The following is a 15689-nucleotide window of genomic DNA, read 5'->3' on the forward strand; positions in this document are numbered from 1 at the left end:
CTGTCTCACTTGCTGACGAATTTCATCAGCGGCCTTGGAAAGATTGTATTCATGACAATCAAGTTTATGCTTGTGTTCACGCCCTCATGTCGTTAACTTTATATTATTACCACTTTGGTTTTCCACTAATATTTTATATGAACTGTTTTTAATTAGAATTTTAATAGAAGAAGTTTTAGTCTCCGACAAGATTATGGTTTAATCATAAGACAGTTTTCCATTAGCATCTTTATATATTGTATTGAGACTTTCCTAACACGCTGACTAATTTTACAAACATATAAAACTGCATTTAACTTGAAAAATCTGAATATCTGCATTTATAATGGAAAATCTGAAAATTAACATTCATTAAATAAAATACACACTCGTCGGACATTGTACTCACACTTACTTGTTACCTGCTTACTTACACATACGTTATTTGAAGGGCGCCAGCTGCCACTCAGTACAGCAATAATAGAATGAGACTCTTGACTATCTCTAGGGTGTTGGGTAATAAGCTTACTTTTGACAACATACCATATAAGTTCTGGGAAAAGGAGATTGGCGTTCGGTTTCTCCATTAATTTTGAGGTTAAGATATTTTACTGTCAATGAAATGAAACTATGAATTCATTTGATAGAACAATATATATTCTTTAAATAATATATCAAAAAAATAGTGAGTCTTGTTGCGATAAAACAGATGAAAATATGAAATTATGACATTGCAACTGAAAGAAACTAGGCATGAATTTGAATTCTTCTTGACCGGACATTTAACAATTTATACGAAATATTTCCCTCACTGATTCACTTGACTGTACCTTCAACACTTTGAGTGTAATTACGACGTAATCCATTGATCTGGTGTTTACTGTAGATGTGTCACGCCTAACTTGGTGATACATCCTTGTGACTGCTTCTTCTCCATATCATCTGACTTCTTTGTAAGTCAATATGGTATTACCTCTTGGCAGGTCCAGGGTTGCCCTCTCTGACTTCATGGTAAGCCCTTGCGTCCGTGTCTTCAACTAAGTGACGGACCAACCTCTTGGTCTCACTCTCTCAATGACCAATAATTAATGGCTCACTGAGTCTTCACCATCTCTCGTTCACACTCGTTGACTGACCAAGTAAGGCCTCTTGATCTAGTAGACTTCTTCACTGTACTGCTTCCATTTAAGTAATGACTGACGCTAAAATATGCACCCACCTTTTATAGACGTTGGTTGACACAGCTACGTAATCTCCAGAAATAACAATGACATACTCCCACCTACGCGACAGATATTACATACAGTGTTGAAATAGCCTGGGGCGGCCGACTCTCTGAGCGCATATCTAAATAAATACGATGACGTAGCCATGGAGTGGCGATGACTTGGCAGAATCTCCACCAATCTTGCACAATGTACCAACGTCACATCCAATCTCTGATATATACAACAATTCTCACTGTACAGGTATTGAGTGTTATTCTACACATACGTTTATATGCATACATCTAAGTACAATCTTGCAAGCAACAGGCATTGCAAAATAGAATTGAATAAGACTGATAATTACAATAATAGTAATAATATCACAGATAAAATAATAATAATAATAATAATAATAATAATAATAATAATAATAATACAGATAAAATCATACAATAATAAAAATACAGATATCATCTTGTAATGGGATTTGAACCGTTACAGTATCACTTTTCACATTTTTATGTTCCGAATTTTAATAACTGACTAAACTTTTAACTTCCACTTTTAATTTAGTTGTATTGTTGATGATTGTGTTTAGGCTGAAGATGCCCTTAATTGAGGGCAAAACATGTCCCATGTAACTAAGAATCTATTTATGTAACCACTATAAGTGAAAATATAAGTATTGAATAGGTGGAACAAATTAAAACACCTTTATTATTGTTGAACTGTAAAAAACATACCACTTAGTCGAGCAGCTCTTCTTCTTTCTCTCAATTCTTCCCAACCCAAACATTGCAACACTTTTGTAACGCTACTCTTTTGTCGGAAATCACCCAGAACAAATCGAGCTGCTTTTCTTTGGATTATTTCCAGTTCTTGAATCAGGTAAACCTGGTGAGGGTCCCATACACTGGAACCATACTCTAGTTGGGGTCTTACCAGAGACTTATATGCCCTCTCCTTTACATCCTTACTACAACCCCTAAACACCCTCATAACCATGTGCAGAGATCTGTACCCTTTATTTACAATCCCATTTATGTGATTACTCCAATGAAGATCTTTCCTTATATTAACACCTAGATACTTACAATGATCCCCAAAAGGAACTTTCACCCCATCAACGCAGTAATTAAAACTGAGAGGACTTTTCCTATTTGTGAAAATCATAACCTGACTTTTAACCCTTTTTATCAACATACCATAGCCTGCTGTCCATCTCACAACATTTTCGAGGTTACGTTGCAGTTGCTCACAATCTTGTAACTTATTTATCACTCTATAGAGAATAACATCATCCGCGAAAAGCCTTACCTCCGATTCCACTCCTTTACTCATATCATTTATATATATAAGAAAATATAAAGGTCCAATAATACTGCCTTGAGGAATTCCCCTCTTAATTATTATAGGGTCAGATAAAGCTTCACCTACTCTAATTCTCTGAGATCTATTTTCTAGAAATATAGCAACCCATTCAGTCACTCATTTGTCTAGTCCAATTGCACTCATTTTTGCCAGTAGTCTCCCATGATCCACCCTATCAAATGCTTTAGACAGGTCAATCGCGATACAGACAATTTGACCTCCAGAATCCAAGATATCTGCTATATCTTGCTGGAATCCTACAAGTTGAGCTTCAGTAGAATAACCTTTCCTAAAATCGAATTGCCTTCTATCGAACCAGTTATTAATTTCACAAACATGTCTAATATAATCAGAAAGAATGCCTTCTCAAAGCTTACATACAATGCATGTCAAACTTACTGGCCTGTAATTTTCAGCTTTATGTCTATCACCCTTTCCTTTATACACAAGGGCTACTATAGCAACTCTCCATTCATCTGGTATAGCTCCTCCGACCAAACAATAATCAAATAAGTACTTCAGATATGGTACTATATCCCAACCCATTGTCTTTAGTACATCCCCAGAAATCTGATCAATTCCAGCCGCTTTTCTAGTTTTCAACTTTTCTATCTTATTGTAAAGATGGGTGCTTTAGGGCCGTATTGCCATATTCATCACTCCAGTTTAGTGAGTGTGGCGTGTTCTTTGGGGCAGGGGCCGCGGTCAGTGTTTGGAAGGCCCGGCAACTCAAGGTAATGGCAGAATTTTCATAACATGTGATAGTTCAGGCAGATAACTTGAGGGGAAGGTTTCAAACCTGTTTTATTTCATGTAAATTTCTAAACTTGGTGGTTTAAATGTACAACTTTGGCCGATATGAGGACTCTGTTCTATTTCCTAATGGGAAATATGTTTTCTTTTTTTTTTTGATAGTGGCTTTATGTCGCACCGACACAGACAGGTCTTATGGCGATGATGGGAGAGGAAAGACGTAGGAGTTGGAAGGAAGTGGCCGTGGCCTTAATTAAGTACAGCCCCAGCATTTGCCTGGTGTGAAAATCTGAAACCACGGAAAACTATCTTCAGGGCTGCCGACAGTGGGATTCGAACCCACTATCTCCCGGATGCAAGCTCATAGCCACGTACCACTAACCACACGGCCAACTCGCCCGGTGGGAAATATGTAATGTAAGGGAACAAAGAGTGATTACCCTCTGTTGATTCCCATTCAACTTGGTATGCGGTGACTAAAGTTTCCTACCATCTAAAATTCTTAACACTCTTTTGGAATTTAATGTTTCTCACTTAGTCACCCTGGCATAGAATAGGCTTGTATGAGGAATTGGGCCAGAAGCCCACGTAAGGTTTTAAAATATTCTCAAAGTAATGCAAGTGTTTCACCTCCTAGCATTTCGTTTATAGCCAATCATGTTAAACCTTTCTTTTTACATTAAAGCCATTTGGTATGGGCACTCATTGCCCCTGTTTATTTGGTAAATGTTTATGAACCAGTGTGTAACAAACTGTTGAGCGATAAATAAGCCCACATCAGGGCAATGCTGTGTAAATACTTCAATTAAGAACAACCTACAAGTTGTAAGTGTGCTATTAAAAACTGATACCTCTGTGAGGCTGGACTATGACATAGTTGGAGCCCAGACTCCCTTGTAGTGTGAAGAATAAGAGCAAATAGTGCTCTTATAAATTTTGTACCTACCAAGAGCAATCCAGCTCTTTTCTTTGGAAATTAATATTTTTAATTCTCTCAAGTTGTACCTGATTTTTTTTTTACTTTAGGTCACTGTTGTTGGAGCTGGCGAGCTCATTGTTATTCTATTTAACTGTTATTTGTTCTAAATTTCCTAACAATCTAATTTTAAACTTAAAAAGGGGAAAGAAATAAAATTTCAAAATTTATTGTGTTAACTTATGCTCTAGTTTATTCCTTGTCTGTCCATTCACCCCAGCAGCTTCTTACACCTCTGTGGTCCACGATATTTCCTTAACAATGATAAAGAGGAGGTTTTCGCAAGGCAGTATTATAGGATCTTTTTTGAGTTCTTATATACAAATTGTATGAGTAAAGAACTGGAATCATAGAAAAGGATTTTTGCAAATGACGTTATATTGTATATAGTAATTAATAGGGTGTACAACTGTGAACGAGTGCAAAAAGACCACAACAATGCTGTGAGATGGACAGCAGATAGGGTGAAAAATTAAAGAGGAAAAGTCCTTTCAGTTTTAATTAGTGTTGATAGAATGGAGGTACCTCATGGAGATCACTGTAAGTACCAAGGTGTTAATATAAGGAAAGATCTTCGTTTGGGTAATCACATTAAATCACATTAAAGATCTCTTCATAGGGTTATGATGATATTTTAGGGGTTGTTGTTTAAGGATGTGAAGGAGAGGGAGTAGAAGTCACTGGTCAATTAAAGCATTGGTTCCTATGTATGAGACCCTCGCAAGGATTACTTCTTGTTTTGAGAACTGCAAAAGCTCAAAAGGAATGCAGCACAATTTGTTCTGGGTGATTTCCGTGTTGAAAAATCTGCAAACTTTCGGCTGAGAAGACTTGGGAGTAAGGAGACAAGCTACTCAACTAAGCTGTATGTTTTGAGCTGTCACCAGAGAGATGGCATGGAATGACATTAGCAGATGAATAAGCTTGAATGGAGTTTATAAAAGTAGGACAGATCATAAGATGATGATAAATTTGGAACTCAAAAGGACAAATTGGCAAATAGTGACAAACATTTGTTTAGAGGACAGGAATTAGGGACTGGAATAATTAATCAAGGATAAATTTCAAAATAATTTAAGAAAAGACTACATATACAACTGATGGGGAATCCTACTACCTGGGTGACAGACCTAAATGCAAATCAGTGGTGATTGACTGGATTGATTGAACCAACTTTTATAACAATCTATATACTTCAGTGCTAAACCTATCTAATAACCTGTATTATATTATAGTACCTGTAGGAAATGACCTATACCGTTAAATGTTTAGTTCAATAATTGGGAAATAGGTTGCAAATACTGAAGCAAAATACCTTTCCAGCATGTACCTGAACTGAGAGTGAAAAGTTTATCAGATAATTCATCAGAGGCTGAGATTAAATTTTTCTTGTGGAATGTATAAATGTTCATATTCCATATTCGAGTATAACAGATGAGGAACTCCTGAAATACATACAATTAGTATTTAAAGGAAAAAAGAAACAGTTTTCTGGGAACAAATCTTTCTTCATTTGGCAAAATCTTTGTCACAATTTCTATCAGCATGGTAGGCAGTGATGTTACACATAATTACATTGATACTAATGGCAACAAAGAAGCACTAACATTCAACCATTATGCATGCACAATTGTGTGGTAGATCCTAACACAAGTTTCTACTGGAGTATAGCTCAACTTCTGAATTATCATGATTTTAATCTTCACCATGTTGTTATAAATGTTAATTATGAATAGAGCTTGGGTTTGTAAGCGAAATGCATGTTCTCTTTTTTTTTTTAATAATGCATTTAAAGGCAAGCAATAATAATATACTTTTTAAGTCCCATCTTCACAAACAATTTGACTGGTGTTTGGTAGTGCATATAAGTGCATATTCTGGGGGGGAGGCATATTTTAATACAAACCAAACCAAACCAAACCTCATGGCACTACAGCCCTTGAAGGGCCTTGGCCTACCAAGCGACCGCTGCTCAGCCCGAAGGCCTGCAGATTACGAGGGGTCGTGTGGTCAGCACGACGAATCCTCTCGGCCGGTATTCTTGGCTTTCTAGAACGGGGCCGCTATCTCACCATCAGATAGCTCCTCAATTCTAATCACGTAGGCTGAGTGGACCTCGAACCAGCCCTTAGGTCCAGGTAAAAATCCCTGACCTGGCCAGGAATCGAACCCGGGGCCTCCGGGTGAGAGGCAGGCACGCTACCCCTACACCACGGGGCCGGCGGCATATTTTAATATTTATTAAAAAGTGCATTCTTACTTGTAAATGCCATATTAAATTATTATTTGTCCCCTTTCTGTCATCTGCTAATTACTAGTAATTATTTAATAAAATATCTTCAATCAATTAGGTATAAAATTTAGTAAAGTAGTGTGTGTCTGTGTAAATAGGGGAATACCCATGCTTGTTGTAAAATAATATTGCACAGATCTATTGCCTTCAGACTCTCAGGGTATTGTTAAAATTACATTCAATAAGCTTAGTCAGGTAATAAATAAAAATACTAGATACAGAACAATCTGTCAAATGAGCAAAAAGCTGTTCGGTAAAAAAACAAACCACCTGAACTAGAAGTGGAATTGAGGTGATTTTCAAATGCAAATGTGCCATCGTGCAGTGTAGGAAGAACATTTTCATTGTATAAAATATTCTTCACTGATAGATATATGAGCTTTGCACAAGAAAATGTTAGAAAACATTCCTAATACACTGTAGCAGACACAAATAAGGTATTAATTCCCATAAAACAAGTAGTATATTTTAATTTTGTTAATTTGTGTTTGCTTATTATAGTACTTCTTTTCCTATTTCACATTTTTTGTGCATGCACACATATTTTACTATTTAACTGTGCATACACATCCAAAATCTATTTAGGACTAAAATGAGAAAGAAATTAAAATTCTAAATACTACATTTTAAAAGTAAATATTTAAATAAATATGCTTTGCTTAAGCCATTTCAAACACATTCACAGGATTATAAGCAAATGGGCCATTTATATGCAATTATGTGCTTACAAAGCGTATCCTTTAAATATGAAACAAATGTTTCGTATTACTGCTAATAGAAATGTTGATAAGGCCTTTAGTATAGCAAAAAACCTGGTTATTTCAGTTAAATAATATGAAAAACAATTCCTCACTTATTGAAATATTCTGCATTTGACATGCAAAAATTTGTTTTCTTATGTACGGTAGCTCCTCAATTTCTTGCAAGCATATTTAGGAACAGCCATTTTCTACAAAGAAACTCACATTGGAAAGAAACAACTTTAACAACAGCATACAAATGTATGAAAAGTAGGTTTATACCACTAAATGTGGTACAATGTACTGTGAATCGCCAAGTAAGACACGTAAAGTACCTTGATGGCTAGCAGAGAGATGCAAGCTCCCTGATCTCGAAAGGCAAAATACACCCCCTTCTTGGTAACTGGTATTGATTTGACCTCCGTGTTGATGATTACTTCACTGTTGGTGTTGAAACGGCCTTCACCAGCAGCTATTCGACCTGCACAATAAATATTATTGTTGTTGGAATGAAAAACAAAAGTAAACTAATATTTTATGTAATAATGATCATATACAAATGAATAATAAGCACATTACAGTTTCAGACCAGTTAACACACTCCCTCCAGTTCATTACAAATATAGTCAATTTCCCCACTCTCCCCCTCCCCAGTCTTTCAATAACAATTTAAAATAGCTGTGCTAATAATGCACACGATCTAATAGTTGTAAATATTGATTAAAGATTCCCAACCACTATACCTCTACAATTTAACAATGCAGAATCCCAAACTGCTACAGTGCCTTGTGGCACTTCTTCATCATTACATTATTTGCCAGTATCACAGTCATCATTACACTGTCAGGTTAATTGAAGCAGCTTTCCTTGTCATTATCATGTACTGACTTTTCATTTTCATGTATCTACTAGTCTGCAAAATATTCTAATATGTCTGTCATAACCTTGTCTTGGCCTCTTCCTACCATTTCTACATTATATGTTTTCTTTGAGATAATATCCTAGATGCTTCACAAGCTGTGTCCTAATGAAATCACTGACTAACCTCTCCTCACTGATTCGATTCAATTTCTCTTCATTTGAGATCTAATGAGGGTAATTCATACTCAGTATTCTTCTGTGACACTATATTTCTTTTTTTTTTTTTGCTATTGTCTTTACGTCGCACCGACACAGATAGGTCTTATGGCGACGATGGAACAGGAAAGTGCTAGGAGTGGAAAGGAAGCGGCCGTTGCCTTAATTAAGATACAGCTCCAGCATTTGCCTGGTGTGAAAATGGGATACCACGGAAAACCATCTTCAGGGCAGCCGACAGTGGGGTTCGAACCCACTATCTCCCGAATACTGGATACTGGCCGCACTTAAACGACTGCAGCTATCGAGCTCAGTCACTATATTTCCAAGTTTGTAGTCTTTAGATATAATAAAACAGAGATCGGTAGCTGCAGTTGCTTAAGTGCGGCTATAACTCACTCCCATGCAATGCAACAGTTCACACCAAAATCTCCAGAAACAATTTTCTACTGCATGTGCCTTAAGTCTGAGAAGGGAAAATTTATATTTTTCAGAAAGCCTTTCCTTGCTTGAGTTATTCTTTACTTCAGGTCCTCCTTGCTTCTGCCATTGCAGCTTATTATGCAACCTAAACAGCAAGTCATCTATATTCTTCAAGATTTTATTTTCTGATTCAATATTACCCGTCTCACCCGACATTCCAATCCTATTCTGACAAACATCACAATTGTGTACTATGTTATATACCGTATACTGCATAGCAGAGCACTGAAACATAAAATAGTATCTGCATTTGCTGACCAATTACCAAACAAAGGACACAAATATGCAGACATTAACACAAATATAGAAATTCACCGAATGAATCCTAGGATGTATATTTAACATCTAGAACAATATAGAGAGAAGAAACCTCCAAAAAAATATCACAAAAAACCAGCATTCTCAATGAACAAATACAATTCCGATCATATGGACCACACAGCCATATAATACAGAATTGTCTTTCTAACTGCAATGCTGGTAACAAATACATAAGGAACAAGAATTCCTGTTCTAGGAGTCAGCTGCTGAGGAAGACCATGCAGCAAGTGGTTAATAGCATTCTTTTTTTCTTTTTTTTGCTATTTGCTTTACATCGCACCGACACAGATATGTCTTACGGCGACGATGGGATAGGAAAGGCCTAGGAATTGGAAGGAAGCGGCCGTGGCCTTAATTAAGGTACAGCCTCGGCATTTGGCTGGTGTGAAAATAGGAAACCACGGAAAACCATCTTCAGGGCTGCCGACAGTGGGGCTCGAACCCACTACCTCCCGATTACTGGATACTGGCCGCACTAAAGCGACTGCAGCTATCGAGCTCGGTGATAGCATTCTAACAAGGCTATACATTTATCTTTATATTTTATGGTGAAAATCAGAATAATGGTATTTCTCAGAATAAAACACTGAAAAGTGAGAATATGAACTTCAACATTTTCTTAACCTGTAACGAGTATTACATATTTCTAACAATGATATTTAATAAAAACTGTTACCCCTCAGACAAGTTTTATAGCACTGCTTAAGATGACTGAATATGGTTTTGATTGTCTCTTTTGTTGTGGAGTGAAAGACTTAAGCTGTAGGTATGGGTCTCTGTATAAAGAGCTTACCCATGTGTGCGTGCTCTGAAGCCGTGTCTCTCCTCCAACTCCTTTGTTTGTGTTGAAACAAAACCGAGCCACGTGATCCGATGTTTCTCGCAAAGACTAATATGATTTAATGGTGAATGGTGATAATTTTGCAAATTGCTTTCATATTAGTCAGTATGAAGTATGAATAAAAGTAATAATCAGAGAAAAACTGTTCTTTCTTAAGTATTGGCTCTGTTTTTTACTTAGTGTTCTCTACAGCCTTCTTAAGCAATACAAGAAGCATGAGCAGAGGAAATGATGTCTTAGTCTCCCCCAGAGAGAAGAGAATAGAAAAGGTAACCTAAAAATTAACCCTAGTACTCTACAATGATCACAAAAAGTAAAGTTGTCACTTTATAGTACCCAGCTTTAATTTAGGTCTTACTGTATATTTAGGAGTTCCAATTTTAATCACATTTTGTAGCTACAAACATACAGAACAGAGATACACTATCAAATATTATATCGACATAATCAGCTGTGAGGACAGTTTAAATTAAATATTTTCAGGTGAAGAGCTAACATGCATATTTCACTCACCAATAAGTTTGTAACTTTCCGGCTCCCATGGGGGAGGTTCCCTAGTTGCAGCGTCAAACTCGTAGTACAGCAAGCTGAACGTCTCCTTGCAAGACAAGGCGTTGCCAGGAAAAAGGGAGCAATCGCGGATTGTGAACTTGATCTCAATGTATATTCGGTTTGCTATCCTTCGCTCCACAAATGGTGTCCACAGCCAATTGTTGACATTGTTGTAGGCAACGTCACAAACCACATATGACCGCCAGTTGATGCCTTTCTCGAAATTTGTGAAACTTTCTTCTACCCACTGCAAAGAAAAGAACAAACAAGAAAGGTATAAAATACAAGAAAATAATTAGCATGCGCTTTCAACATTCTCATATAACTGCCCATGGTTTATTTAATTAATTATTAGATACAGCCTATGGCGGGCCATTTTACACTAACAATAATATAACAAACTAGCAACAAACTAGCTGATGTACTCGTTCTTCGCTATGGAATTCCACACTGTATACATAATTCTACTTCAAGTAGTGTACACACTGTAAGATTATATTAAATTGCATACCGGTACCGGCAGCTCTTAACGTCACCCCAGAAACGCGACGGGAAAAATCACCATACGTCTTTTCTCATGTGAAGACTGAGTTAGGGAATTTTCATTGCAATGACAGGCCCTCTTGCCTGTATGTATGTTCAGTCCTCAGCCCTAAGGCTAGTTGGATCCTCAACAGCTCAGCCATAAGCTGTCATAGATGGCCTAGGCATCACTGAAGAGGCGTACTAGGGAAATGAGGAGCGAGGTAGTTTCCCGTTGCTTTCCTCACTGAGCCAGAAGTTTCCATTACATATTAGTCTGCCAAGCCCACTGAAATGCATGCATCAACCGATCCTATGAGCAACATTTTCACACCATTCATAGCAGGAACTGGCTGCATAAGGAATGGCATTACTAGCATTGCTCATACCTCAGTTTCTTTCAAATTGTCAAAGCCAAGGATAAGACTGAGACAGGTCAATGAAACTAACAAAATTGCCTACTATAGTCAAACTCAAGTTAGGGAGTTTTTGTTATGATGACAGGCTCACTTGCCTACTGCCAGTCAATCGAGTTAGGCAGTTTTCATTATAATAGCAAACACTCACTCTCCACCTGTCTTTTTACATCCTCAGAAAGACTGCCTTTGTGGTTTTGCCAAATGAAATCAACATACTTCATTAAAATGAAGTCAGTAGTAATGTCGCGATTAAAAGCAATGCTATCATATGAAATAATCAATCAAATTAAAAACGGCACATTTTCTCACTTTTAACGAACAGTACCTACTACGCTGTTGACCTAACAGTCCAAAGTTCTCGACTTGGAATGACCAGGCCGCAGACAGTCGTGAACACCCCTGTGTCATTATTCCTTGAAGTTCGCACACAGCCCATTCCAATCAGCGCCTCAGAGAGGGGATCCAATAGCTAGAATACTATGATGAACCAGTGTGTTACGTACCAGTAGTAATATTTTTTTTAATTACAATTTTGCTTAACGCAGCACTGACACAGATAGGTCTTATGGCGACAATGGGATAGGAACGGCCTAGGAGTGGGAAGGAAGCCACTGTGGCCTTAATTAAGGTACAGCCCCAGCATCTGCCTTGAGACCATCTTCAAGATGCCGACGGTGGGGTTTGAACGCACAATCTCCTGGGTGCAAGCTCACAGCTGCGCGCCCCTAACCGCATGGCCAACTCGCCCGGTACTTAAATAAACTAGAGGAACGGCATGCTAAAGAAGAGTTATCTAACTCCCCAGCTACTTCCCGTCAATATTCAGGCCGGCTGCCATACTCCGTGTGCAGCAGTAATCTCATCTATTGGAGACGAGTGGCAACAGAAGAGATAAAGCAAAACCATCTACAATAGTATCAGACCTTAATACAAAATCAACATGGCAGACGCATCGGATGAATATAAAAAAGCCTGTACTAACATAACCTTCTGATTATCTTACTGAATTGCTAAGTTGTAATAATAACGTAGAGTACTTTACCTTGGGCAATAGAACCAATTAGGGGCCGATGACCTTAGATGTTAGGTCTGTAAACAACAAGCATCATCATCATCATCATCATCATCATCATCATCATCATCATCATCATCATCAATAGAACCAATGCTGTCTAGAAATGACTATATCTGGATAAGCAATATGTGGAAAACGAAAAATATAAGTCTTTTCTATCAACTAGTATGGTCGAGGAAATAGGTAAGATAAGATTGGATTCTAAAATAACAGTCCTGGGGGGAATATCGGATGCGTTTCAAAGAGTGACAGGTTAAATTCAATTATATTCAATTCAATCAATCACTAATGATCTGAATTAAGGGCTGTCGTCCACGTGGCAAATTACGCACCAAGTGTTTATCTAGTCTTGTCTTAAATGATATCAAAGAAGTACCGAGCTCGATAGCTGCAGTCGTTTAAGTACGGCCAGTATCCAGTATTCGGGAGATAGTAGGTTCGAACCCCACTGTCGGCAGCCCTGAAAATGGTTTTCCGTGGTTTCCCATTGTCACACCAGGCAAATGCTGGGGCTGTACCTTAATTAAGGCCACGGCCGCTTCCTTCCCACTCCTAGCCCTTTCCTGTCCCATCGTCGCCGTAAGACCTATCTGTGTCGGTGCGACGTAAAACAACTAGCAAAAAATATATATATATATATATATATATATATATATATATATATATATATATCAAAGAAGTTTGAAATTTATCAAATTGGTGTAGATATAGTAGTGGGCACCCTTGGTAAATTATTCCAGTCTGTAATCCTTCTCTCTATACAAGCAATACTTATTTCAGAAATATACATATTTGAATGACCTTTTCATTACCATGAGTTTTTAAATACACTGACTGACAGAGCAAATGCAACACCAAGAAGGAGTGGTCAGAACTTTATGCCAATTGCAGGGTAGACTGACGTCACTGAGGTATGCTCATGATGTGAAATGCGCCGCTGTGCTGCGCACGTAGCGAACGATAAATGGGGCACGGCGTTGGCGAATGGCCCACTTCGTACCGTGATTTCACAACCGACAGTCATTGTAGAACGTGTTGTCGTGTGCCACAGGACACGTGTATAGCTAAGAATGCCAGGCCGCCGTCAACGGAGGCATTTCCAGCAGACAGACGACTTTACGAGGGGTATGGTGATCGGGCTGAGAAGGGCAGGTTGGTCGCTTCGTCAAATCGCAGCCGATACCCATAGGGATGTGTCCACGGTGCAGCGCCTGTGGCGAAGATGGTTGGCGCAGGGACATGTGGCACGCGCGAGGGGTCCAGGCGCAGCCCGAGTGACGTCAGCACGCGAGGATCGGCGCATCCGCCGTCAAGCCAAGCGGTGGCAGCCCCGCACGCCACGTCAACCGCCATTCTTCAGCATGTGCAAGACACCCTGGCTGTTCCAATATCGACCAGAACAATTTCCCGTCGATTGGTTGAAGGAGGCCTGCACTCCCGGCGTCCGCTCAGAAGACTACCATTGACTCCACAGCATAGACGTGCACGCCTGGCATGGTGCCGGGCTAGAGCGACTTGGATGAGGGAATGGCGGAACGTCGTGTTCTCCGATGAGTCACGCTTCTGTTCTGTCAGTGATAGTCACCGCAGACGAGTGTGGCGTCGGCGTGGAGAAAGGTCAAATCCGGCAGTAACTGTGGAGCGCCCTACCGCTAGACAACGCGGCATCATAGTTTGGGGCGCTATTGCGTATGATTCCACGTCACCTCTAGTGCGTATTCAAGGCACGTTAAATGCCCACCGCTACGTGCAGCATGTGCTGCGGCCGGTGGCACTCCCGTACCTTCAGGGGCTGCCCAATGCTCTGTTTCAGCAGGATAATGCCCGCCCACACACTGCTCGCATCTCCCAACAGGCTCTACGAGGTGTACAGATGCTTCCGTGGCCAGCGTACTCTCCGGACCTCTCACCAATCGAACACGTGTGGGATCTCATTGGACGCCGTTTGCAAACTCTGCCCCAGCCTCGTACGGACGACCAACTGTGGCAAATGGTTCACAGAGAATGGAGAACCATCCCTCAGGACACCATCCGCACTCTTATTGACTCTGTACCTCGACGTGTTTCTGCGTGCATCGCCGCTCGCGGTGGTCCTACATCCTACTGAGTCGATGCCGTGCGCATTGTGTAACCTGCATATCGGTTTGAAATAAACATCAATTATTCTTCCGTGCCGACTCTGTTTTTTCCCCAACTTTCATCTCTTTCGAACCACTCCTCCTTGGTGTTGCATTTGCTCTGTCAGTCAGTGTATAATAGCCTACCCCGTTCAAAAAATATATTAGAAACATAACCCTGTCATGAATTTCAATTCTCTCGTAACAATTATTCTGATAATGATTCACCTAACTGTTATACTACATCTGTTTCACTCCAGATAATCTTTGTCTCTCAATAGGACAATAGATATTAAATTCTCTGTGGCATATGCATTTTCGCATAAAGGACATTAACATTCAAATCGTTGACAACGTATTATCGGCACACTTTATCTTTGTGCATTTGTGTACGGGGGTGAGGAGTAAGGAGGGAGCTGTCCCGGTTCCGATAGTGCTGCCAACTGAATGAAAATAAAATCTGAATCGAATCGAGAATATGATCGATCGATATGAAGTTTCTAAACCGTTATTATCTTAAGCCAACAACTATGTTACATACACATTATATAACATTTCTCGATGCGAATCTTGTTCCTAGCATTAATTATATAGTTTGGCTTTGCTGTGTAAACAACAACAGTAATAGTACGTAAAGTGCACACCAGATGTCGCGCAACGATGCTTAAGCGATTCATAGTTTGTGTTTCAAAGGTTGCCAGTACGAATCTCGAAGATTGCCGAGGTCGACCGATTCAGCACTAGGGTGTAAATGCACCAAGATAAAGTGTGCCGGAAACATAAATACATAGGGCCTACTGTAAGCGACAGTGTATCAGTTGATACCTTGTTCTCTAATTTCAGAAAGAGAACATGATCTTCATTTACAGACAACATAAAGAGCTTTACCCTATCACTTTTTATAACCTCACTTTTAAAAACCTCAAACGGCATAGTAATTGGGGAAATTTACTATGATAGGC

The 15689-nt window shown here is 39.1% G+C and overlaps 1 protein-coding gene across 2 annotated transcripts in view; it reads right to left on the minus strand.

Annotated features, from left to right (window-relative positions):
- Eph (Eph receptor tyrosine kinase) overlaps positions 1 to 15689 on the minus strand; it is a 1044814-nt gene that overhangs the window by 178222 nt on the left and 850903 nt on the right. For both annotated transcript variants that reach the window (XM_067142090.2, XM_067142089.2), the window contains exons 5-6: positions 10556 to 10841; positions 7656 to 7801 (exon numbers count right to left, since the gene is read on the minus strand). In XM_067142090.2, the coding sequence (XP_066998191.1) occupies positions 7656 to 7801; positions 10556 to 10841 (432 nt within the window). The remainder of the gene's footprint in view (positions 1 to 7655; positions 7802 to 10555; positions 10842 to 15689) is intronic.

This window comes from Anabrus simplex, chromosome 2, assembly GCF_040414725.1.
Source record: "Anabrus simplex isolate iqAnaSimp1 chromosome 2, ASM4041472v1, whole genome shotgun sequence".
NCBI lineage: Eukaryota > Metazoa > Arthropoda > Insecta > Orthoptera > Tettigoniidae > Anabrus > Anabrus simplex.